The sequence below is a fragment of the Synchiropus splendidus genome, chromosome 3 (assembly GCF_027744825.2).
Source record: "Synchiropus splendidus isolate RoL2022-P1 chromosome 3, RoL_Sspl_1.0, whole genome shotgun sequence".
Taxonomy (NCBI): Eukaryota; Metazoa; Chordata; class Actinopteri; order Syngnathiformes; family Callionymidae; genus Synchiropus; species Synchiropus splendidus.
In genome coordinates, this window is record NC_071336.1 from 27602946 (window position 1) to 27630731 (window position 27786).

Here is a 27786-nt window from a genome sequence, read left to right on the forward strand (position 1 = left end):
CACATTTTGTGATTTGCTTTGTTTGCTTATTTGCTTATTAGTCCCCTAATTATATTTCCAAAAAGTGGAAAGAGATTTAATTGGGTTCCAATTTGAACTAATGGAAGACAATCACACAGTTGAAGACATTACAGGACAGACAAGGTCAGACGCACACAGACAGACACGGCACACGCTTAATAGTATCTCAGGATGTAGGTTTGTCATTCCACTTTTGACTTCCTGTAAACAAAACACTGTCTAAAACATTTGTTTTTTTCTGTTGTTTGGGACCCCAAACGTGTTGCAGGTCTATCCAACTATTTAGTCGCCATTTCACCTCTGTTTGTTTGTGGGAGGAAACCCGAGTGCCTGCATAAAACTTGGAGAAGAATGGGAGAAGCAGGTTCACGCCTGACCATTTATTGTGTCATTCACATGATATGGCATTGTTGGCTGTGGTGAGTGTGCTGTGTCGTGTGTACCCAGATTGCATCAGGAGCTTAGAGAAATGGATAGATGTAGATGATGGTGACTGACTGAGACGGCTCAAGTGAAATGAAAGCATAGTGGGATGGCCACCGTATAACTGTAAATGAATTCCTGTAGATAACAGCTGAGCTTAACCTGGAAAACATATTTAAAGTTACAGATACCAGTGATATATTTACAATTTTGTTTGGCATTTTACGTGATCATAGATAGTCACCACACCCAGCCCTGGACAGGTGTCAGTGGCAACCAAGCTCAATATGGTTTTCATTAATGTAGCATGCATTTTTTACAATGCTAACGTCACCAAAACGTATGCAAACATACATATTTTTTGTGGTGACTTGGACACTACGATTGGTTGACATGCTTACCATAGGGCTAACCTGTTGTTCCAGTCCTGCTGTGCATGTCAGGAGACCTCAAGAGAAGAACATATTGATCCGCCAGGCTCTAATTTCTGACTTGACTGGCAACATGAGGGTGAAGCACATGTATGGCGATGAGTTGTTGTTTTGTGAACATAATATGTGCTGGCTGTCTTTCAGTGAGTCTGTTCTGCTACTTGTTGTTTAATTTGTAATGCAGATAAATAACCATATCAAGGCCTATTATTTGCATGGATTTAATTGTATGCTGAAGGTAGAATAAAATGAGCCCTGGAATGCAGCAAAAACCTCACTAGAACTTTGCCTCTGGCGCCCCCTTGGTCAATCGACTTTTAAACTCCTAATTAGTGACGGACACAAGGACAAGAAGCAGAAACAGCAGAGTCAGAGGATGCTCAGGTTTCCATTGGCAACGACTGGGAAGGACAAGATTAGAAATGAGTGTCAGAGGGACAGGTCATGTAGAAGTTTGAGGACAAAGTTAGTGAGGCTGCACAGAGAGAAATGGATGGAGAGAGAAGATAGGCAGCCAGGTTTATGGGTGAGGTAAAGACATGAGACTAGAGAGGTTCAGGTGACACCCTCTTGAGAAATGCTGAAAGAACGGTGTAAATGAAAAAGTACAATATATGATTGACATGAAAATGTACAGATTTTCTTTATTGGTTTCTTTTTTTCGATATATATAAAAAAATACAAATCTGATTTTGTTTTGGGAACAGAATAATGGACTTTCACGAACACACATTAAAAATCTATTACACCAGTGCGGCATGGTGACAAATGCGCAAAAAATATCTAGTATTTCGCATTTCGTATTTTAAAGTCGACATGGGTGCAAACACGACGCAAAACAGATTTGCAGCAAAAATACAGACAGTTAGACGAGTCACCGCGGACAAAGGAACATTCATGCAGAAGCAATCAAGAGTGTTCGGCTGGTACCGCTGACACGAGCCGCATGAGGCAAACCTGTCTGATCGGTGTCCACTGGAGTCCATGCTCTTTTCAGTCACTGATCCGCAATAAAAGGTTTTCAGAAAAGCGCCCATACTTGAGCAAACTTGATGTCCAGGGATCACCAAGTGATGTTTAGGAGTCGTCGTCTGTTTTGATGACGTGAAAAAGAGTGACGTTGAATATCACCTGGTGTCCGTTATTCCAGGCGTACAGCGCCCTCTCTCTGGCGTTGTAGTCGAGCATGGAGATATGAAAGTACTGGTTATGGAACGGAATGTCTACGTACTCGTAAGTCGAAGTTTTGGTTGAGTATGAATAGTAGACTTTGGCTCCAGAGAGGTGAGAGTTGGTGATATAAAGCGTCCCACAGATCATGAACGTTTCCCCGGCGTTGCGTTTGGAATACTCCGTGTTCCACGTCTTCAGCACCTGCAGGGTGTCGGGGTCAATCTGGGAAATCACGACATTTCCAGCATTTTGATTGGTGGCGTAGACCACCCACATTCCGAGCTCATCGGCCATGACGTCGATGTCCGAGTACCCGCCCCACGTGTAGGGATACATGTTGTGAAAGCCGGCGAACTCCAAGGCGCGCTGAGCGAGAACGCTGCCCGACTCGAAGCTGTACTTGACGATGATGTTGCTCTGGTACTTGTTGTAGTAGAGCGAGCCGTTATACACCATGTGATTGGTCCCCTCCCATTTGAAAGGGAGACTGTAGGTTCGGGAAACAACTCCGGCCACGAAGTCATCTATCGTCTTGAACTCGCGCACAATCTTGCTGTTGGTGTAACTATCCATGTACCAAACCTGCAGAGGAAAGACGGGACAATTAAAAAAAGAAACAAAATGTTCAAGCATCAAAGTCTTCTGTTTGAAGGTGTAATTTCACAGCAGTTTCATCAGATTTTACTGAGTCTATTTGAGATTATATTACATCAAAAGTGGAGCTATATTAAAGTCAGCCATATTGTGCCATCACTTTTAATTAAAATGTTCATTGTAAAACCAGGGTAATGACGGACTTGTAACTTCAGTAAATCCACATGAGACACGCAGACAACTCTGCATGGTGGCACTCATAACTCACCCTGTTGTTTCTGGTGGACGCCAGTGGATCAGTCATCCATGCCCCGAACCGGGTTCCAGATGTCTTTATTGTAACTGGTCCAGTGATTTTCATTAACTTCCCACATGCTGTAAATAAAGACGAAGAGAAAAAAACCCTCAGCAATCAGATTCACTTTGTTGCCTTTGGTGTCGTGCAAGATCTCTCAAGCCAATTTTATGCTGGCGCCACGAGAGGGTTGGCCCATGTGCATACTAAGAAAGGAGCAGCTCCAGATCCAGGCTGTCTGGTTTCCATAAAAACAGGTCGCAGCGACTGTTCGCTGATGGAAACTCCAAACCTCGCCAAAATTTGTTTGACCTTATTCAAAAACGACGGTTCATCACTCAGCAGTCAGTCGAGCGGTCGTGCCACTGACAAGTAAAGTGGATTACAATGTCCGATTGATTGATGTGTGTGGAGGGGATGCTGTGTTTTGACCTCAAAGAGTGAGGATTCAGAGCCAGTTTGACAAAGACCAACATTAATGGCTGTGAATCTGAGCCCCATTGGTGCTAATGCAGACACTGTCCCAACACTGGGCATGTGAGCTGCTGAATCACTTGTTCCCAGACAGGCTGACTTAAATCACCTACACCAGGAGTGGGCACCCACTGTGGAACTACTTGCCCACCCCTGGTCCATTCTGCTCAGTCACTCCCATAAAGGTCAACCCTCCTGGTTTCCTACTTTAACAACTACCTCTTGGTATCAACAGAAAGCCACCCACGGGTTACTTGCAGCAGATGACTTCATCATTCCGTCTTGGCTTCAAAAGTACTTACTTTTAACTCTTGTCTTGGTCTGGCTCACAGAGAAATGTTGACCACGTAAGAGCGCCAGTCTTTTAGACTCAAAATACTGACTATACTTTCCTGACAAATGTGATGTACAGTAGCTAAGACTCACTCAGTTTGCCCATACAGCTGCGCAGCCTGCTGTCCAGCCGCAGGACTCGCTGGTACAGCTCGTCGTAGTCGTACGCTCCAAGTTCCTCCTGGATGCTTGTCAACACTGCAGACAGGTTCCTGATCTCCTCTTTGAACTGGGAAATGAGCGCAGCATCCATCTTGTACTGCTCCAACACGGGGATTAAGGGCTTCAGCTCGTCCATTTTGTCCTTAATCTCCTGCAGACATGAGTGTGACAGATGCACAATGAAAAACAAAGACCAAACGTGTTGACGGGTGACTAATTTGCACGTCATCTGGTGAGAGCCATATTTGGTTCCTACAACTGGGAATCATTGTGGCAGAAATATGGTGAGAGTTCGAAATTGACTCTCACACTTCAAAACGTATTCAGCTCCAACAAAGAGTTACGTCTTCTTTTTTATTTGACTTGGGATTACATTTCTGCTTATATGACACAAAAAGACATTGTCCAATTCAGATGTGTTCCTTCCTTTATGCATTTATAAACAGACAATAGCAACACCTCCCAGCGAAGAAAATAATATAATTCCATTGAATTCATGTCAGTATTTTGTTTTTCTTCACTTCCTTCTTTCACAGTATTTTGAAATCAATGTTTGCATGGAGCTGCACGTGGTCATGTTTGTGACCAGTTACGGAAAAACAGCCCGTGTGAGACAGGGGTGTCCATGCTTTTTTCTCAGTGAGCTAAACCGGATGAAGCGCAGTATTGTAAGGGCCAACCGATCCACCTAATAGGGACAGCATACCAGTACCGTATTCAAACTGCAAGTACCATTATCGTCCCAGTATTGCACACAGAACAACCGACTTACCAACCATTATTTGCTGCTCTGCTGCCGTCCCCCAACCGACCCCACTCACAGGCTTTCCTCACACCGGCAAAATGATGTCTGCGACAGAGCGTCTCCAAAGCCATATAAATATCTCCTTTGTGCTCTGATCATGTGAATGTTTGCACATCGAGTGAATAATGATGGAGACAATCTCAAGTATGCATACGTTGATGTCATGAAATGGTTCAACAATTGTTCAAATTTTTTAATTGAAAGTATATTTGACTGATTTAATGACGCAATTGCCGAGGATAAGAAGCGACGTCACGTGCACTGCATGCAGAACAGCTTCCTCTCTTTTCATGTGACGGGCGAATAATTTAGCTGGATTTTTAGGTTCGAACTGGTGGAAAGTTTCAGTATTTATTCAGTCAGTCCACCTCCAGATAGCACCTCACTGTCTTCAGTAAGCAGTGAGATGCATGAATCATTCTAATAAAACATTAACTTAACTTAAATCTCTCTCAGGAAAAGACAGGTGCGCAGAGCGAAGCTGGTATGAGGGATAAGTGGAAGTGGGATGTGCTGTCACACCACACCACGCAGGGTTGTTTGAGTCGGGTCCAAATACTGGGATGCACCCAATGGTAGTGTACAAAATGACTAGGTTGAACTTGGTAATTTTGCTGACAGATATTGACAGACTTCCTTTCATCTTTGGGACAAAAGGGAGTCTTATCAAAATGCTCCTCAATGGCCTGCAACTGTCACATAGGGGTGTTTTTCTCATGTGTTTGGCATATATTCCCATTAGGGTGGTCTACGTGAATGAAGCTTTGCACCTGCTTTAAAGCGACTCTGCAATTTTATTGAAGCTTGAACTTTACACAACCAGGTTATATGAATGACAATCATGAACATGAGAACGGTATTATGGCTGTTTTTATTTACATATGAGGAAGCTCTTGGTGAGGGAGTGTCTCCATGGGAATGGCCAGTTAGGGTTCTCAGCCAAACCCCCAGTCCACTCCTGGGAACATCTAAAAGCAAATCTCTTTGCTTTGAAAGCATTTGCACAGTAACACAATTGGTATGGATCCAGTGAAGGATTTCCCCACTGCCATATGAATTATGTTTTTTAATAAATGCTTGGCTTTATATTCTTCAGGAAACAGTCCCATTAGATGTTCTCCTGTGAGCGCTGCCAGTGGCAAGATAAACAATTTGGAAAAACAATTACTTTATGGCGCAGGTGGCCCGCAAGTGTGCAGGTCTCCTATTGTCCTCACCGTCGCAGGACTGTTGAGCACAAGCCAGTTGACGGAATCTTTCACAGTAGGCTGAGTTTCATTCCTTGCAACTGAGATTGGCATCTAAAGTAAAAGCCCTGTAGTGAAGCATTTCCGATTACTTGTCGCGTAAATTAAAATGCTGTTCACCGTCTTGCCGCTGCTATGCGCGTTGCTCATTGCATGCTATGTGGTCGTTACATACGGTTATTTTTCAGCTCCATTAAGTGTCTAGTAATTTGCCACACCAAAGATTTTTGGGCTCCCACAGCAGCTGTTGAGCCTGAAGCACGCGGCTGCCGCTGATGTCGCTCTCCACGTTATATTGGTTTACAGGGGTCTCTGAGACGACAGACTCGCAAGCGTGTGGCAGAGGTGTGGATCCTGCTTTGTGCAACCTGAATATGCATTAATGTCGAATAATAAAACCCCTGCAGCTTCCCATTAATATCGACTCAACAGACTTGTGGCGACTCAACGCTTTTTAAACAAAGCGAACAAGTTTGCTGAACAGCAACGTCTGCGTTAATCACACTCGGATGGGAAGTTGATTCCACGAACTTGTTCAGTGTCGCTAGCCCTTTTTAGCTTGCTGCACCAAACATCACCATCAACTAAGCGGACATGACAGGACAGATTGATTGTGCATTGGATTTAAGTGATCTGAGATTAATGGCGACAGGAGTCTACCTGAAAGTTTCTGGCCATAATGGATTTTCTGTCGTCCTCAACCTGGCGGAATTTCGTCCTCAGGCCCTTCATCTGGTTCTCCATCTTCATGACGTATTGGAAATCCCTCTGAGTCCGCAGGTTCAGCACCTCGATGGACTGAGACATGTTCTGCACCTGGAATAAATACAGCTATTGATTTTTTTTACCTTATAAATGAGGAGAGTTCATAGTTACTCTTCCAAGGAGCTTGTGTTTTTGTGGACATTTGAAGGCAAAATAAAAGTTTTTGGATGGATTTCAGGACCTCTTGATAACAGGACAATGATCAGGTGATTCCATTTTGGGGGTTCTAGAGTACCATCTGAATCCTCCAGACCAGGAATTTCCTAAGGGGCCACATTAGTGTATACACTCTGACTGTGGTGAGGGGCCGTCAACCTGGCACACTGAAGAAAAAAATGTGGTTTTTAGATGAATTCATTTTATATACACTTCATTTTATTCTAAATACAAATCATAAATATTGGAACATCTTTGTCGGCAAACTATGAGGGACACATGCAAATGTGAGATTTAGGCCCTTTATTACAAGGCATACATTTATTTCCCCACTCTTAACTATTTTGACAGTCGTACTGTTAAGGTGATCATTAAAGAGTTGTATTTCGAATTCAAATGGCAGTAATGATGAAAACCACCAATACCTATATCAATATTTTATCACTAAATATTGTATTTATTTATCTATTTAAGCCAAGTTAGAGTTAGTCATTTTTGTCTTATCAGTATTTTAAGCCACTTTGTTCCTCCTGTTTTCAATGACAGGGTGAGCCGCGCTGCAAGTCGCTTTGACTGCGTTGCAACATTTGTTTAATGTGACAGTAGTTAGTGTTGAACGTGATGCAATGGCTTTCAAGTTAAGAAGATGAATGAAGCACATTTAATTTTTTTTTTCTTTGAAACTGAGGCCTATTTTGCTATAAGGTTCTTGCCACAGGTGCGACTGAGCTGCTCCGAGTGCTTCTCTAGTTTTGGATAATTTTTTTGCACATTATAAAACAAAGAGCTTGAAACTGCACTAGTGCTGGAAGGATCTCACCATTTCAAGGCCTGTCTGCAATCAGCCTCTCAATCATCAGCACCACCGTTTTCCTGCTTGTAACAATCAGGACTTCACGTCTCCTGGTTACTTCAGCCTGTTCACTCTAAAGCCAGGAGCAATTGTTCTTGGGGCGTCAGGTCCTGGGTCAACCCCGTGGTCTACGAGCCTATTCCCATGACACATCCCGTGGATTTACTTCTCAGTTTCATTGTATGGCCGTCGTTCAAAACCATTCCAGACTCGAGATTCACCTTCTCCTATATTTGTACACATCCCATATTTAATAATGTTGTTGACTCAATAACACATTCAGCCATGGGTATTAGATTCTTTTCTTCTCTTGTCGACTCAACTGTTCAAGCAAAGCAGTAGCCTCCTGGATCCTGCTGGTCCTTCTCAAAAGGTTACCTGTTCCAATCTCTAATATCACAGCAGGATTATTCCTCATCTTCCACCCTGCTTTCTGTCCTTCATGAAAAGCTGTTTGATGTGAGCTCCCCGGCGAGTCTGCCTTTGTGCATGAATGCAAACTGGCAATTGAAGCAACGGAACAAACATGGTGGCGACTATTAAACCTGTGATTAGGCTGATTTTCCATCATGGTCTTTCTGTTGTAGCTGGATTAGTTCCAGGGAAACTATGTCGATGAATATGAATAGGTTGTAGCACCTTCGCTGGGCGCCGCCTGGTGAGTGAATAACTTACCTTCTCCAGCAGCTGGCGCAGCTGTCTGCTCTTGGCATCTCTGGAGCACAGACTCTGTTCTGGTGCCACGACGGTGCAGATGCAGCGGCCATCGGCGTCCTGGGCCGAGCTGTACACCTGCCAGCCCTCCTTCGGACCGATTGTCTGCAGGTCCAAACCAAAAATGTCATTTTGTGCAAAACAAGGTTTTTAACTGCAAATAACTTCATGAGTGAGAGACATAATTCCTCAGCCAAGAAGCTTATCTCAACCGTGACTGTATTTATTATGCACATACTTATATTATACCCGGAGAAGTCCCCCTTGTTCCCTGTGTAAAAGGTTTATTGAAGTATACATGATTGTTGATTGATATATCTGTGTCTTTCTTGCTCACTTTTGCATCTGCTTGAGGAGACGGACAAATCGCTCGGCAGATAACCAGAGATCATTTCCGTGCAGCACTGAGAATGTGTGTTGTTTATGTGCAAAAACACCAACATTAATAAAGATCGTATCAATACAAAACACTGATCAGACTGGAATCACACTTTACTCTGATCTGATCTACAGCAAACCTATGGAAGTGGGCGGGTCCAGAACTGTCAGTCCCAATGTGACACCACACTGGCCTTCGCTCTTCTAACCTCTTGTGCGCTGAGATTTCAGTCGGGGAAGAAATTCATGAAGCAATAACTTCGAAACGGAGCATCATCATAATGAAGGGCTTTCTGCGTTATAAGGAGGACTTCAACATTTGAAACACTTGCATGAGTCAGGAAAGTTGGATAGGCAGGCAAAAGCCCTCAAAAGGCGCTGTTTTCGCCCACGTGCCCAAAGTTCCGTCGGTCTCAGCAGCTGCTTCTCGTTTCCAGACCTCCAGGAGATCGACTCTGTAGACGGAGCAGTGGACACATGGGTGAAAACACCGCAGTTTCAGTGCTTTAAGGGTAAATAAAAAGGCCCTGATTTAATCTGATTTCACCCTGTAAAATTCCATATATTAGCCGCGGCGTTGTATAAGCTGCAGGGATCAGAACGCAAGAAAAAAGTAGTGGCTTATAGTCCGTACATAACGGTACTTATTTTCTATTTATTTATTTTTTGATAGGCCTACTGTAATGTTTCCTATCCATTCTATTTGGGTGCATATTTCTGGGTCTGTTTTGTACATTCCCCACAATCTACTACAAGTACACTGTGAAAACCTCCCACTCCCAAAGTACTTGAAGACTCCAGTAACTCGGTATACTTTCCCTTCACAACATCATATTTCACTGCTTAACATCTTGGAAAACAAGAGAATTACTGCAGTAACTTCTCTTTTGGTGAGTCACAGTTCATGTTTAGTCAACGTTTTGTCCTTTCCTGTAACTTGCCGTTTGTTGAACCTGCTCTAACACAAATATTTATCTCTTATTTGTAGCACTCACATCGCTTGAAGCAAATAAACACTGCCAGCAAATCATTATCAAATTAGAAACTCCTTTATTTTCAGACATTCTGAATGTTTTCAACGCGGGCAGTTAATCGTGACCCGGTTCCGACCGGTCTCACCTTGTGTGGTTTATGAGCAGCGCAGCGTTTCACTCCTGAAACTTGCAATATTTCTCATCACTCACAGCAAAGTAGAGGGAGAGAGGGCTCCAAGGCTACAGTGGTTTTACAGAGTGCCACGCCAAAGCCATGCCATTAATCTTCCTCACAAAACGGCATCCTGCAGCTCAAAGCTGTCCCCAGCTTCGCGGCAGAGTTCCACTCACTGCGCCGACATCACACACAAACAAAGAAAACACACTGCAGGTTTTTGAGCATGCACCACACACTTTGCCTCCACAGTAGTGCCACCCCTTTTTTCCTCTTGTACTCACACTGGCTACCAGTTCTTCAGACCAGCAGCTTCAGAGATGAACACCATTTACACAATTCCATCAGAGTGAGTTAATTTAGCGCTGAAATAACGTATATTTGCTCATGAACATACTACGACAACACAAGTCTTCATTTAAATAAACTTGAATCACCATGGTTTGATTCCATTATGTTAATAGTTTGGCATCTCTGGAGCGCCTGTCAAACCAAAGGCAAGTGGGCTGGATGTGGCCCCGGCCCCGACAGCCGTCCAATCCGCACCTGACCTATGCAATAGGAGTGAGCTTCAAGGACAAAATCACAGGGACAAGCAGCAAAATCTTATCATGACAAAATAGCACACAGCACATCCATCACTTGTTTTAGCATTTTCATTCATGTGTCTTCCTCCACTTCAACCTGTACCGAGCATCAACCATCATGCCCCATCCAGGAGCCTCATGAGGTATCACCAACAGTCCTCGTCCATTGTTGGTGTCTGACCTCCGTATCTTGGTCTCCAAACTTCTCCACTTGAGCTGCCTCGCTAATAGACTCATTTCTTAGTTTCATCTCCCCCACTTCTGGCTTCCTGTCTGATTTTCTTGCCTAAACCACTCATCACTGCAGCTCTCACTGCTGTCTTATGACGCTTCTTTTTCACTCTTGCTACTCCTCTTCACCCACCTCCATCTCTGTCCATTACTCTGGATGACAGACTCTAAACAAATGAGCCGTTTCCACCTTCTTTTCTTCACTGTTCCTCCTACCTGCCTCACTTTTTACACACATGCACTTTATTTAGCTTCTACTTGCCTTCATTCACCTTCTCTCCACCTCATCCTTATTCGCATTTTAAATGACCATATAATCTGCAAACATCATGGTCGACATAGGCTCCTCCCTAATCTTGTCTGTCCATCAGCATGGCAAATATATTTTCTATATTGGCCATTTTTTCTTTTAAATTATGGTTTGCCAGGTTCCGCCATCAACAACACTGCAAACACTGAAAGCTTGATACATAGCTCCAATACAAATGTGCATGTTGTTCCCCCGCTGTTAGAAATCAAACTAATCGCCAAACACTGGGGTCAAACAACAATTTCTCATTTAAGTCCAGTGTAATAAGTCTCGACAGTCGGGATCCGACGCATTTTTCAGGAATCTGTTAGTGCACATCAATCATACGGAGCACGATTTATCCGTGTGCAGTTAGCCAGAAACAATGGATAATAATAAATGACCTCTTTGGATCCTCATTATGTCTGGAAATTTAAGACGCGGCTCGATTAAAGTCTGATTTAGCTCCTTAACTGCGCATCCATCATAAAAGACTTTTACGATCTGTGCGTAATTGAGTGTCGTTGGGCCGACAACAAAGATATTCAGCAGAAAAGCGAATTGAAATGACACGTTTTGAATAGAATTCGGCTCCAAACCGACCACACACCTGGCTATCACCGATCACATCTATGAAACCTCACTATTCCACTCCAAGCTCATTTGAAATAAACCAGACACGACCCTGCTTCTCTGTAATCACGCCGTCGAATCAGTCGCGGTGAGGAGTCGGTTCCTAGCGCAGATTCATAGACTTTGATCTCGCCACGTGTCACTGAGTTCACGCGGGGCTAATTGAGGCTAACTGTTGATTTCAGCTTGACACATTTCAGAAGCTTTTCTTTTCATGAATCCAGTGAGGATAATTAATTCTTCAAAAGATGTGACAGGGAAAAGATTTTTATTTTTTTTGGTTTTATTCACGGATCATTTCCCATCCAAACCACTATAACAAAGAGCGACTTCTGAGCCAAGGTGAGGCGATGGAAATATTCAATTCACTTTGTAACATAGCGGCACGCTAAATCAAATAACAAAGGCAATGTGTGTTCTCTGGATCGTCTCACATCTTCCCGAGCACTTGCGTGCTTACTTCTGTAGCGCTGATCTTGGTTGAGTCGCTAAATCCTGCTATTACCGCATTATCCAGGTAGCACAGTCAGACCAAAATGAATGTGCATTTCTGACCCCAGTCGGATGAAACTGAAAGCATTTTACTGAAGCAATAATTCAGTTTTCTGGTCCGTCATGTGACCACGGTCACGGTGGTTGCTCTAAATCAGGGGTTCTTAACCTTACTGATCTTGAGGCCCACCTTCTCCAGAACAAAGGCCCCACGTAAAAAAACGTAAACCGAACCGTAAAAAACAAAACTTTGTGAAATGACATGAAACCATGTGATCAGCGCAATATTTGTCATGGAAAAGTCCAACCAGCAGCAGAACCAGGTGCAAGTCATGTTCATCAAATTTGCTGAAGAAAAAAAAGAAGAAAATAGAAATACACCGGATGCAAACTGTTGAGAAAATTGGAAAATCTCTATGCCATAAATGCAATTCTGAATAAAATAAATATAATAAAACCTCTAAATATCATTCATTTGAAGACATGAAAGGAGACATTTATTCTGTACATCCTCTGAGATACATGGAGTATGGAAGGAAGTTATTATACTATATTATACTTTAAATTTACTCTGTCATCTGGTAAGTGACGAATTTATCAAGCTCATATTATCCATATATAATAATTTACTGGGATCGACTTGACCCAACCTCTTACAGGTGGAATGGGTGTCGGTGAAAAAAGTTGATCCTGGAAGCCGATTTTGGCATTTAAACTCTATTGTTAAACTATATTTATTATCAGAATGATAACACAACACTCCATGAGTCTGCTACGAAGTTCTATAAACTGATGTAGAGCTATAATGGAGTTAGTTTCTAAGACAAAGTTAGGCAGCATGCTTGAGAAGCATCACTGTTTGTTGGCAAAGTTTGGGAGCTCCCTGTGGCGGATCCTTTCCCTCTCTGATGAAATGCCCGATAAGTGATGTTTGGTGGAAATCTTATTAAATAAAGGATATTGAGCTGCACCTCTCATCGCTAGGCAATGGCAGAGGAAAGATTGTGTTTAGCAGTAACTGAATTGCCCTGGACCTGCCAAGATCCAGAGCCATATACTGTGTGTGTACCCCTCCGTAAGCGCTGGTGACAATCTCATTTCTGTTACCGGTCTCATGAAGGCTGATTGCATTTGCTTGACTGCGGCACCAGGTTTCCGTGAGGTAAAGAAAGTGGGGAAGCTGCAAAATTCTTGGATCTTTTATATATGCATGTTAAACAGTGGAGTGAAGGGGTTAGAGTCCCTCGTGTGTTCCACGCCTGGAAGCTAACAGGCCAGATTGATTCAGTCATCACACTGAGAAAAATAAATGAATAAAAAATACACATAGTGAAGTCTGCTTTTGATATAAGGACAATATTCTGGCATGTATTTTCCATCTTTTGATAAAAAAAAAAATGTGCATTGGATCATTTTTATTTCTGATTTTTATAAACTGCACATCATAAAACAGACAATAGCTCCAACTGTCATTACAGAAGTGAGCTTGGCCGGCTGAGGTTTATATGGCGGTAATAATCGCTTTTAAAGCTTCCCTCTTAAAACTTGAGTATCTCATCATCAATCAGGAAAAAAGATTGTTGGGGTCCCTCAAATTTATCCTTGGCTCTGCCATCCATCCTCGCCCACCGGCGACTCCACGCTCAGAATGGGTCTGCTGCTCATGTGACTTCAACAAAAACATTTGGCCATGCTTTAATGTCTTTTTGAGATTAGCACGGTGCATCAAACAAGTTTTATAGTCTTGCATTTTTGTTTTGTTTGCTACATTATTTCACTTTTTACCATGTGGCGCTTTTATTTATGCAGTTAAAAGCTTTATTTTTAATGAAGCTAAAACGTAGCCAGTTAGACCCATCAGGCCACAGAACTAGTGGAAACTAGTGGAAATGATATTGATTTTATTTAAAAAATATATATATATTCTAAAAGGAATCTGAAGAGAAATAATACCAAAAAAATGTAGTCGTAAAAGTTAATATATCTAATTATGAAAATATTTCAAACAATTTGGTTAAATAAACAATAAAATTCATATTCATAATAAGTTCTTCATGTTGTTGATACTACTTTGACATTGTTCTAGGTCAATGGGCCACAGGAATCTTTAAGGAACATTTTTTTTTTTATGACTCCTGAATCAATGGTAGCAATTTATTATCTACCATGTCATTCCTTTCATTCCCTCCATCATAATTGTCCCGTCCACTGAAGTTCTTTGCTTGTTGTCGAGTCTTGTTGGTCAGTGCAACAGCAGCAAATCCTGGAAATTAAACCAAGTTTGTTCAGCTGGACCTTTTCCTCACCATTCGCTGAGCAGTGTTTGTACTTTGTTCCAGAAAGTTTTTCTTCTGCAACTAGGATTCCTATGTGGCCAGTCAGTCTTGCCAAAACTCCCACTCACTGCCTCCCCTCTCTGGACCATCACCATGTTGTTTCTGTCAACACGTTGATCAAAAAGACTGCAGCACTGGTAACTTAAATTTTCCTTTGTATTTGTTACCAGTGTTTACTGAAACTGCTATTGTCTGTCTTTTAAAGCAAGGCCTCTCAAATATAATGCTCTTCATTCACAGCCAGAGTCATTGTTCCCACCTTCCCCCGAGTATAAAGACTATTCATGAGCAATAATGACTCTTCTGTTTTGAGGTCCTTCTATCAAGACTGAGTTTTGCAACTGCAGATTTTGTTCCACTTTCCTGAGGAAACGATGAATGGTGACCACACACTGAAAAATTATGGATATTTTTGTGAGTGTCTGTCATTGCACACTTGCAGAAGTGGCCATTCTGCACTTCCCAAACCTGACATGGTAAAAATAAAAATGAAAGTGTTTTTGTAAATTGTTCCCACAAAATAAGTAAAACATATGCACCCTTAAGTATTTCGTGCCCACACGTCAGCAACTGGAGTAATTTGTGGTCAAGTTCCCAAATCTAAATTCTGTGTTTACATGAATTAAACAATAGAATAAAGAAGAGAAACGAAGGCAGGCATGGCGTTTCAATTCACAGAAAGAATGTAAAAATGTCTTACTTCTCCGTTGTGTCACTGCTAGCGTAATGCTCCGTCTAAACGCCATAAAAAATAAACAAGAAACATTTCACGTTGTTGATAGCAGTTTGACGTTGTCATTGGTCAAAGGGCCAAAGGAATCCAAATTTATTTTATGTTATTTTTTAATCACTCACAAATCAATGGTAACACTTTGTTTTGCCAGTCTTTCCTTTGTGCAAAACAAAAATACACAACAAAAATAAAGAAAAGATATGAACACAGGGATGGCGTTTCGATACGCAGAAAGAACGTAAAAATGTCTTCTCCGTAATGTCACTGCTAGCGCAATGCTCCATCGAATTCAATTATTTTTTGGCTGCGGCTAGCTTGACTGTGGACGAGTTGGATAGCTTGACTCCAGTCTTTGAACGGTTGTTCTTAATCGATCTTAAACCGAGCGATTAGTGGAAGAATTGTCAAAGTACCAAACATATGGACGTTGTTAAATGGGGCTAGAGGTGGTGCTCGGAGGTTAGCGCCTACTTCACACATTTGTATTTCGTGCACACGTTTTACTTGTGTCGTGAGCATGCTTTAGTATTTTGTTCCCTTGAGTTACTGTACTAAAGCGTGTGCACGTTTCACTTACTTTGTGATAGCAATTTACTAAATTGTGCGCACGCCTTAATTTTTATTTTTACCATGTCAGGTCTGGGTGTGGCCTTCGTGGACCAGGTTCGAAAGCTAGCGTACAGCATTCAGACTTTGTCCCAAGGTGATCCAGGTATGGGTTCATCAGGGTTCCATCTTTGGTGAAAGAAGGAAAAATTAGCTGAGAAATGTGTGGTTTGTAGCAAACTGGCATGCTGTTTTGATGCAGTCACATATATTTCTGGTCACTTTTCAACACAGAATCTTGTAGTTTCATATTATTGCGATGGTCTTCTCTTTCTTGAACTCCACTAGATCATTCCCTCAGAGGTGCAGCTGATTTTACGCGGCACATTTTCATTTTCTATATGAAGCTTACTTCATTGCAGCACCACAGTCATTTGCAGAAATTTCAATAAATGTCTGATTTAATAATATTATTTATCACTGCAAATCCAGAGAGATTGATTCAGTTTCTTTCTCAGATGAATTGGTGATAGTGCTTCAACAACTAGACTGAGCATATAAGTCCATCTCTAGGCATCATTGATCGTCTTGCTGATCCAAATTTTCTGCATCAGCTCGCAGGCGACTATTAACCGAGTGGCCCCAGCTCTTTCTTGCTGCTGTAAACTCTTGTCCTGTGGTTTTACACACAGTAAAATACACTGGTTCAATCAAGGTCAGTCAAGTGGTTAAACCTGTCAATTAATAAAAAAATAAAATAAGGGTAGCTCTATCCATAATGCACTATGTTGCCAAATGAACAGTGTTTAATCTTAGTGATGTGATATGATGGTATGCTGTGTCACCTTTTTTCTTTCCACTGCTAGTTGTGAACAAAGCTGCTTCAAAACCGTCTTAAAGTTACAGAGTCAAGACTGAGGTTTGCAACTGGAGCAGAGCTTTTGTTCCTTTTGCCTGAGGAACAGATGAATGGTGACCACACAGTGAAAAATTATGTATACTTTTGTGAGTGCCTGTCACTCAGGGTGGCCATTGTGCACTGAACTGAACTGTATGGTACAGAGCCCCAAACCTGACATGTACGCTTTAGTATTTTCTGCCCAAGCTTCAGTAACTGGAGTAATTGGCGGTCAAGTTGCCAAAACTGAATTCTGTGTTTATGTGAATTACACAATAAAATAAAGTAGAGAAATGGATGCAGGGATGGTGTTTCAATTCGCAGAAAGAATGTAAAAATGTATCTGTACCACCAGTACCACCAGAATCAAATCACTTCAAAGGTTAGCTCATTTCTACTGATCCTGAAAATTCATGCGCCACCTTTTGCATCATTTCATCATATACATATTCATCAAAGAATATGTATACCGTAAATTCTGGTCTACAGCGCACACCGTAATATTAGCTGCACCCCCGATATGTAAGAAGGAAAATAAATCTTGTTCTTGCAGTCTAAAAGCCGTTGGTGCAGTCGTGCCGTCTGCGCCGTAGAGAGGTTCACTTCTAAACTAGTTTTGAAAATGGGGTCCAGCATGGAGACTGACTCATAAAACAAACTCAGAATAAATGGCCATACTAAAATATTTCTGTGATTCAGAGTTTAAACTCAGTTAGCAGTCTCATATCTTTGTCGTGGTCTTGGGAGGATGACATATGTGTTAGTATTTGAAGACTATTAAGAACAATTGATGATGTTCTGTACATCATCTAAGAATTCTGGCGTACAGAAGAAAGTTACAATAGTGCACCGCTCCATTTTAAACGTCTTCTAAAAACTGGACAATCAACTTAAACTTTAACGTAGATTCCTCTTTCAAATGTGGCTATAGCTGTGTATTGTGATACATTGGACGGGCTATTGAAGATCACTGTCTCGCGAGAGGTTCTGAGATCCAAAATCTCTCTGGGCGTCTTTCAAACTGTGAGTGAGTAGTAATGCCAGTGCGATAACTGATGATCTCAAATGAGTGAACCATTTTAGCCCTGATGGCAGATGAACCAGCATGTGAAACCAAACTGAAGTCAACGTTGAAGACTGACATGACAAATGGAAGCTTCCACCGAAGACAACAGTTACAGCAGTCTTGGCTAGAATAATACAGGGAAGGGCCCCGGGAGGGGGGATCTGACAGAAAGGGCGTGCGTGCTAGGAGACCGTGGGGAAAGAGAAAGACATCTCCCGCTGATGAAAGGCTTGGAGGGAGATTAATTTCCTAGAGGCGTGCCACCTTCTTGACTGCTGTGACCCCCGTATAAAGAGGATTGAATTGATAATTCTGCAGGAGCTTGGCACATTCTGCCCTCCGCAGGCTTTGAATGAGCTGCAGCTCCTTCTGTTGTGACCGTCTGACTGAGCAGCGTGTCAGTCGTGAGCACTGTAGAGGACAATAATGAAACACTCATCAAACGTTATTGCAGAGAAGCCGGTGGACGGCGCCCCCCCAGGCCACCGTGGATGGGAGAAGAATGTCCCTGACAGTCGCAGAGCAGCTGTGACAGTCCGCCCACCTCAGTGATGCAAAGACTTGATGTGTTAGCCCAGGAAACAGGTGACGCCTTCCCCAGCTATCAGCTGTACATCATGTTAGCACGATTTTACAGCCTCGGAATGCAGAAAAATAACATCTATTTACATTAACATCATGTCCTATTCATGCACGCCCTTGGAAATAAGCCAATTTTCTGCCACCTCACTGGAGTTTTGCTTATAAATCCCATCAGAAATCAATCCTGCTGTTTCCACAATAACCCACAACTATCCTTTGCTTTTACTTTCCACGCTGCAGGTCAGTGAAGGGCTCATCTGAGGGCATTCCTTTAAATGAGAATTTGAAGCTCACCAGTAGATGTCACTGAGCATTACTCAACTGGAATATGATTTGCATTTATATGAACTTCTCTAGAGTGTGTTTTATGATATTTCTGTATTTAGCTAAGACAACAATCCATCTTTAATTTGGGCTCAAATAAAATGTGGCATCGACATGCACCCGGCGTTCTCATTACTATTGCACAAGAAATTGTTTTCCAACTCCGGAAAAGGACAGCACTGCCATATTAATGCCAAAGAATCTGCAGCGATGGCCATATATTACGAACCGCTGCATTCCACCTGATTATTTCTTCACCTTTACAAGGTTCCCATCCAATTATGCCCACAGAGGGGCAGGCATCGAGGAAGCGCTAGCGTGGTCAAATGAGACTTTATTGAAATATTTAGCACATCGAGCCAACATGTGTCAAAGAGTACTTGATTGTTAGTGATGAAATGAATCCTATAAAAAACGAATAACATCGGAAACCTTCCCTAAACTGAAAGATAAGATGACATTAGTACGATGGGCGGATTTCAAGGCGAAGCTTTGATGTTCTTCTGCACCTTTTCTCCTCCATCTGAACTCAGCTTTCACTTCAGTCAAACTAGTGGCTGATAATAGAGCTAATTCTGACTGACAGTGCCCTGTGGAGTATTTTTTTTAAAGAAGTTTAAATGTTTCTTTTTCAAAGGTTTGTTGAAAAAAAATTCACTCCGACATGAAATATAGCACTGGCTGGCATAGATTCGTTCACTGTTAACAAATATGAGCGTATTCCGATGGAACATTTTGTCAGTGGACAGTGGAGTTGATTCCTATATTTAACTGCCTTATTTGTCTTAAGTGAGAGTAGAGAAGGGCAGATTAAAGTTGAATTTGTTTAATTGCCCTCTCAGACAAGACTTATTGGTTTTAAGACCTTTTCTGTGTTTCTGGCTTTGGGCCCCGTCTGGCCAAGGACGCTTGACGCATCCATAATGTGCTGCTTGAATGGCATCGCAGAGTAAGGGTTGTGTGTATCATTAACACAAATAAGTTAGGATGTCAAGACTCAGGGACTAGATTTAAGTTGACATTGAAACAGTCATAAGACGGTGGTTCATTTGATTAAGACTGGGTGATAACTTTTAGCTGTTTCGGCTCCAAACCTGAATACAAACTAGGGCTGAGTGATTTGGCAAAAAAGGACCAAAAAATCCTGTTTTTTATTAGTATTATTACTTTAATTCTTGATTTATTTCCCTCCAAAATGCCAGCTTTTAAATCATCTGTAATTAAAACCAAATAAGCTACAATTGTTTAAACTGCTACAACTACTGCTACTGCTATATAAGTTATATAAACAGTACAAAACAAAGAACATAAGGACAATCTCCACTCAACATACCGTATGTAAAAAATTGTTCTCTTGAAACAGAGCAAATGGCTGCGCCGACGACACAAGAACAAACTCCATTCAGCACTGTATGTTCCAGTTGTAGGAACTGACTTCACGCTCCATCTGAATGGCTTAGCACCGTGGCTAATGGCTACAGACAGACTCTGCAATCCCCAGTGAACGTGATCAAAAAAGAAGATTAAGAATAAATGTACATTACATGAGCACCACTACTGCGACAACAAGGCACAAGCTGCACATTGAACTGGCACATTTTCCAGTCTTCGCTGTCATTGGTCAGATTCAGTGCAAGGTGACCCTTGGTGATCATAGAGAGAGGTGCATCCAAGGAGCTGGTGCATCCACGTTGAATTTAGGAACCGAGTGATGGTCGATATTCGACACTGACCAGATATATTCTCTATTCACCTAGCTCTAATGCAAATAAATAATAAAATAATAATTTAAATATATATATATATAATGTGAGTAAAATTATTTTAAACAAGGTACATTTTCAGCTGACATACATTTTATCCACAATATGGATCATAAACTCTGGAGGATTCTGTAAAGTGTGAATATCTTGGCGGCGGATTTATGGGTAAAATGTCTAAATAATGATAAAGCGATTTTATTCCAATGTATTTTTTCCAATATAGTTTAGGTACCTATTTTTACAGACAAAAACACTGTTAAAATGAGCAGCAGAAACATTGTAATTAATTTTAGATTTCAATATAGTTACCAACAGCTGTCGAGGAAGAAAAACACAAAAACACTTTCAGTCATTTTAGGTTTGCATTTTCAAAGAATAATTCAAATAGAAATGAGTGAAAAAAGTACAACATATATTTCATTTTAGCTCCATCCACAACGACCAAATAAATAAAGGCAAAAGGCCGCTTGTGGCCCCCAGGCCGTACTTTGCCTATGTCTGCTCCAGAGACTTGGCCTCCCCGCATTGATCATTCAGCCTGCTGCCACTTGTGTTCTGGACTATATGCAAGGGGGTTTCAGTATCGTATATAGTTGAAGGATTATGGACCTGATGAATCTCCTCATCTGAAGCCTCACACATCTGCCCTGGTTACAAATCAGACTGAATAATTCAGCCTAGCTTTTGCTCGTGCCCATCACTTTCCTGCTGGCTGAGCTACTCCTCTTTTGACCTGGACTCTACGTCGCCTTTACTTGTATGACTCTAGCTAACACTAGGCTTTGTCCTGCGCACGCAATTTGACCAAGATCATTTTATGCTCTGCCGTTGAATCATGAACATTGTTCATTCTGTCCATAAATGTTGTGAATGTGGGTTTTTTTTTTGTAGTGTGGGATTATTCTTGGTTCCTGTCCTTCAAATATTTACATTTTTATTGAGCAGAAGACGATAGTTGTCAGTGGATTCCTCACATCAAAACACCCTTGATGAATGACGTACTCATTGTGGAACGTGCAAACTCTGGATCAGTGACATCGAACACCCCCCATGTGCCCTTCACCAGCAGTGGCCTACAGCTGGAGAATTAAAAGTCATGTCTGACAGACCAATAAACCAATCCCCTCTTCCTGCCTCTAAAGTGAAATGGCCCATTAAATACACCAACCACCGAAACCTGCTAGAGTCTAGATTTTGCAAGTGTGTTTGGAAACATTCTTTTTTTCTCAACATTAATTTCACGAGTAAGACATGGTAAGGTGCGGACAGTTTGCTGACTGTTTCAGAATTGCCACTGCAGTTCCCACCACTAGAGGCCGGCTTGGCAGCGCGGTGTGTGTGTGGACGCACCCATCCCACACCTGCACTGAGGGGGAAATGATAGTAATCATTAAGGCAACAGAGAGATGTTGCTTACGCTGTGGCCCTGGTAGTTTCAGCGCCATGACTCGACTCCAGTAATTATCTGTGGGCTATCATTATTGGAGCCGTGAGGGAGGGAAGACCAGTACATTGATCCCACTACTACCACCAGTACTCCTGCAAATGCTAGCCGATGTTTCAGTCGCCTTTGACATTTTAAAACTAGCAAAACTAAATGTCAGGAACAATTATTTGACAGGACCACTCTCTTAAATGGCTTAGATTTGTATTACGTATTCTCATGTAACATGAATGTGATTCACAATTGTCTTTTTGTGAGTCAATCTTAAAAGACTCTTCCTCAGAAGCCGTTTATATTCAAATATCTTGATGTTTTCAATCCCTTGAACACCAGTTTGATAAAGAAAAGAAGATAATATCTTTTCAATGAAATGGTTGAACTTGTGTTCCTGGTAAAGGGTATTAGTGCTTATGCTACAAAGCTCTCACCAGCGTATTTGAGCGTATACATTGTCTATATACTCTTGTGACCTTATATTTGACCGTGGCACACAGTCAATAAATGGGATTTGAGTGTTGAGGCAGTGAGGTTTGTGATGCTAACACGCGACTGCTAGCGAGGGTGAGACTTCGATCTACATCTCAGAGTATTTGGGTGCTTTTGATTTATCATATATACGTGAAATATTGCATACAGTAATATTAAGTGATTGATGATTGTGACACGACGCTGGTGGATATATACAGTACATACAGGTCCCAGGTCAGAAAACAGTGTTGTATTGAAAATAATCAGCAATGTGCAAGTCATGTGTGGGATTGAGAAGAAAAAATAAGTTAATCCGATTGTTGTTGAGTGAATGTTATATTGTTGTGTCATTGTTTTGAGATAAATATGCGTGACTTGAGCATGTGCTTCACCAGACCTGGGCAAAGTGTGGCCCGGGGGCCAAAAGCGGCCCTTTGACTGTATTTATGTGTCCCTCTTGGAGTCAGAGTAAAACCATACTGACATTGTCTCTGATTCTCTGCCTCTGTTCATTATGATGCAACTGAAACATAACTTTCTTGTTTGATTATTTTTCTTATTTGTTGGTCTTTTGGTCTGTTGGTTGAGTATCACATGTCCCTTAAAATACATCAGAATAGAAAGTAGATTTTGAAATGTATGAGACACATTGAGAATCTTTAAATGGAATGTGGTTAAAACTAAATAAAACATTTTCTGTGCATTTTTGAAGTGTCATTTCATTCACTTGATTTTTATTTTACTTTCTTTGGGTTTGACGGCTCCTCTCAACGGTCAGAATATATAACCTGGCCCCTTAGGAAACGTAGTTTCCCACCTCCTTGCTACTCCACCTTCTGCATTTGTCAACAAAGCATGACATTGCCGTCCATCTGCCTGGCTTGTGTACTGCAACATTTTGCAGCAACCGTGGGCGAGGAGGGGTCTGCTACCTTACTTTCCAAGAAAAAAAATCAAAAACTAAATGATCATCACCAGCCTGTCAAACTTAAAAAAACAACTTTTAAAAAATACTCTTTCCTAACTACCACAAAATTCTTCCTTTCGATGACCCCAGAGTTCTATCTGTGTGCTACATTGCCTTCCTTTAGTTGACTGTGCTTCGATCTTGGCAAACTGACGGCTTCAAGAAACTTTTCTCACATTCAGTAACTGTCAATTTTCCCACCATCTCCTTAAACCTCTTATTTTATTTGCCCTCTTGCTGAACTTGCCGCACTCTCCAAAATCATTTGTTCTTTGGAGTATGCAGTTCTGACCTCCAACTGCAAAAATGCCTCGAGATAAATTTCGTTATGGAACGTCATCGATTAAGAGAGACTCAAGATGTCAAATTTTGTTATTAGATGCTTTGAGTGGGCAGGTTGGGCGGCGGTAGAAAACCATGAATAGACGCCACTAAAATGAGCTTTTTTTCATTGAACTTTCATTTAAAATAAATAAAGAAATGTGATGAAACAAACTGCATTGAGTTTATGAGTAGAAGGAATTTTTCAGTGGCGGGACGTGCATTATACGTCGAGGCCATCAGTGATGTCCTACTACTGTATGTTCGACTCAAAAAATGACCTCTCATACTGTAATACCATAATTTATAACACACCACAATTGTGTGCAAAACAGTCGACTTTCCACTGCGTTTGAAAATCAATAAACCCTTCATCTCCAATTAAAAAATCTTTTCGTTGACTGTCAAAACTTAAAAATCAAAGGGTATTTAAGGTTATCTGACCAAAAAGATAAGATAAGATCGACTTCATTGGTCTCACAAAGGAGAAATTCACCCTAACAGGAGCTTTTTGGTTGTTAGTGCAAAGACAGAAATAAGTAAAAATGGTTAGAGCAAACAGGTAGTCATCATACAGGTAGTCATCATAACATAAAAGTATAAGCAGTATATAGCATAACAAAAGTTTTAATAAGTCCACAAAGATAAAGGTTTGTAGTGTCAATTGGAAAATCACAGTTTAATATCAGAACGACAACAACACGACGGCCACATTTTGTTTACTTTCATTCTATTGAAGGATCAAGCCTGGATCAACAACGTTCTGAACACATCAACTCACTTCCATCGCTCTCTTTAAATCCTCTTGTTAGTATTTTTCTTCAGCTGTGCACTCCAACTGTGTGCTTCCTTACATCAACGTAACAACATTTGTCATCATCAGGTTGAAGTTTACTTTTTTACACCAGACCATAAGCTGTCCCGCAGCCAGCCCTCCCCACCCACATCAGTGAGCTTTAAGCACAAAGCGCTGGCTGTCACGAACGCTGACAGACGTGCTGTTTGCTGCTTCTGTTTTGACAGACTGCTGGAGGGTGTGATTTTTCATATGGCCAGTTTTGAGAAATGCTTTGATGAAATATGAAAACTATATATTTGTGTGCATGTTTACACCCACAGCGGTTCGCATTTATGAATATAACAAATGGGCCCAATGTGTTCGACAAGCAACATTAATAGTCATGCTGGGCAGCTCCAGGCAGATCCTCGCCTGAAAATAAAATTGTCATGTGTAAATGGGACCAATAATGACTGCGATCTGACAACTGACAAGGATGAGCTCTAAGTGTTTCACCTTTGTGTACGAGGGTGTGTGTACAATTGCCTTCAACCTACTCACCCAGTGACTAACATAGCCAGTGCCTACGCTGAACTTCACCAGTGGTAACAGGCAAATAAATAGTCAAGGTGAATCAGAACTGCACAGAAAAACAAGCCATATTCATTTTAACATGAGATAGTTTCACCAAAAGTGGGTGACAGCAAACTCATTTTGCTTTTGAAATGAGAGGACAGTGTATTTTATAAGGAATTCAACTTCACTTTTAAATATTCATGCGGAATATCTCTACCATTGAGATATGATTATTGGTTTAGCAGCAGGAAATGCCCTTAGTTGGTTGGTCGGTCTAAGCTGGACATCGAAGGGCAAGCAAAAGTTGCTGTTTAGCACTGCCATAGATTTACAGGCAGGACGAGCAGAGAAATTGAGGTTGTTAATTTGGAGACATTAAACAATGTGCGTGTCTCGATATCAATGATGATATCTACTCGCGCCGTGATCCAATACGTCCTGGCTTTGCCCCAGGCCTCCCACCAGTTGGACATGTCCATCAGAGAAATGTCAAGACAAGATCTAAACTAGCTTCTGTCATTGAAGGAGCATCAGTTCTACTCTTATAACCAACACCACGAGCCCACCTCGGGGGGGAGAGTCCGGGCTGGCATTTAGCACATCTTCTGAGTATTCATAAAGTCACACAATTATGAAACTAAGGAGTCGTGACAGTGTAGTTACTGACTTTTCCACAAGCTGAAAAACACAACGTGTTGATCATCTTAGTAGGCAAATATGTAAATTCCAGACTGGCTCAGACCTGAGGGAACCAATGCTGTGTAAAAATATCTTGAGTGGGTTTCTTCTTTCGCTGCAGCACTAATATCGCTCTCATCAGAAAATCCATACGAACCACCGTGGCTTTAGACACTGGGACCCATGACGGTTCTGGCTCCCACCAGTTTGGTTAACCGAGTTAAGAAGAATCTATGGAGGGGATCAAGCGACAGCACTTACAGATCCCCTAAATAGGTAGTGATTTCCATTCTCTGCTGAGTTGAAAGCTCCGAACAAAGCCACGTGAGTGACAGTTTAGTCATTTCCAGATTAGCCTAATAGGGTAAAAAGGTTTGTAGCCTAAGATCATTTCTGAATACGCTGAGGAAGAAGGCGGCGGCAGAGCAGCGAGGGATATTTGCATGCAGCCCTCGCTCCGTACTCCTCTCTGATAGAATGGTATTCATGATCTAATCGACAACAGATGAAAGATAGAAACGGAATGAGAGGTATCATCGGAAATAAGCCGAGGTTGCACAACACAATCACACTGGTAATAACAGGACTGAAAATACAGATGACCAATCATTTTCAAGTTTGGAAAATAACTCTGAAACTCAATTTAAAAAAAAAGATGCTGGATATGTAGCTTCCTGTACTTAAAAGTACATTTCAGGAACACCCCCTTCAACTTTTTACAACACATTTCAATGGTCAAATTGATATTTGTCAGCATCCAAGCAGACTTAAACACGAGGATAATCCATCTCTGTCTTGTTCTGTGGCAGTTGTCATGATGAACTAGACAATCTCAGCACAACAAGGGCCACACCTCAAAATTAGTGCTCTTGCAGCAAAATCACACTCAGCCTTTTTCATTGAAAATGTCCCATCCCATATTAAGTGCATCCGATCCTCTCTCTGAACAATTGCCACCCTGAGGCGCTGGTGTCGATGCAATATGAAACAAAAATATACTGCCACAGAAACCGTGCTGTAAACCTTAATCATAAGTCAGAGTTATGATCTTCATTCGACCACCGCTGGGCCAAACAACCTTTGGTGGTGACCAGAGAAACCTATTCCAGAAAGGCACGGTCTCTTCAGGCTGCAATGCAGCCATTTTCCTTTTGTTTCAAGAACACAATCAATCCTCTGAATAATACCTTGAATGAACTTGTTGGATCACATCGACTCTCTCCATTCAACAAGGTTACATAAGCCTCAGCAGGCATGTTTAGCTCCTCTCCGGAGAGCGAAGTTTCAGCACCAGCTAGAGAGCGGACAGCTCCATTGATTTGCCATTAATAATCACAACAGATTTTACGTCCACTTAAAGAGCTGTTATCACAACTTATACAGGGAACGCAACCTGACACATTAAGTGCATGAAATGTTAATTGTGTTAATGATTAAATAAGTTATTGAATCATCTTGCTCTTGTTTGTTTTTTACTTAGAAACATACAATACATTTCAATACATTATATATATATATATATATATATATATATATATATATATATATATATATATATATATATATATATATATATATATATATATATATATATATATGTCAACTTGTTTCACTGTTATAGAAACTGTGGGGGTTAAATTTTAGAACTTATTATTGGAAAGAACAAGCAAACTCACTTTTACGGTTTAATACTGCCTGTGTCGAACCGTTTTTTTATGTATATGAATTCAGTAACATCCATTCCATTCCATTGTCCATTGATTCTTTCAATAGAGTGATTTTTTTTTTTTTAGTATTAGTAGTATTAAATTGCACGACCTTTTCGACGGTCACCTCCGCAGAGCGAGTTCAGAGAGACTCCACAGGCTGCACCGTCTCCTTCAGTCTCACGTCAAGTTTGATGAGAAGCGAATGTTTTCAAACCCGGATCGACTGAACAGTTGACACTCACCATGGTAGGATAGAATCCGACTAGGATGAGGCAGATGACGGGGTACAGGAGACTCAACAGGACCCGCATGCTGACGGGCTCCGGGTTCCCACTTGTCTCACGGATAAAGTCCTTTTACATGAGCTGCTCCGGTCCAGCGTCCGCCATCCA

General features: G+C 41.5%; 1 protein-coding gene across 1 annotated transcript; it reads right to left on the bottom strand.

Moving 5' to 3' along the window:
* Positions 1 to 855: 855 nt before the first annotated feature.
* olfm3a (olfactomedin 3a) lies at positions 856 to 27786 on the bottom strand. The gene is made up of 6 exons (XM_053859744.1): positions 27637 to 27786; positions 8408 to 8551; positions 6619 to 6774; positions 3838 to 4057; positions 2911 to 3017; positions 856 to 2630 (listed from the first exon to the last, which is right to left on the bottom strand). The coding sequence occupies exons 1-6, from the start codon at positions 27703 to 27705 to the stop codon at positions 1953 to 1955; spliced, it is 1374 nt and encodes a 457-aa protein (XP_053715719.1). The 5' UTR covers positions 27706 to 27786; the 3' UTR covers positions 856 to 1952.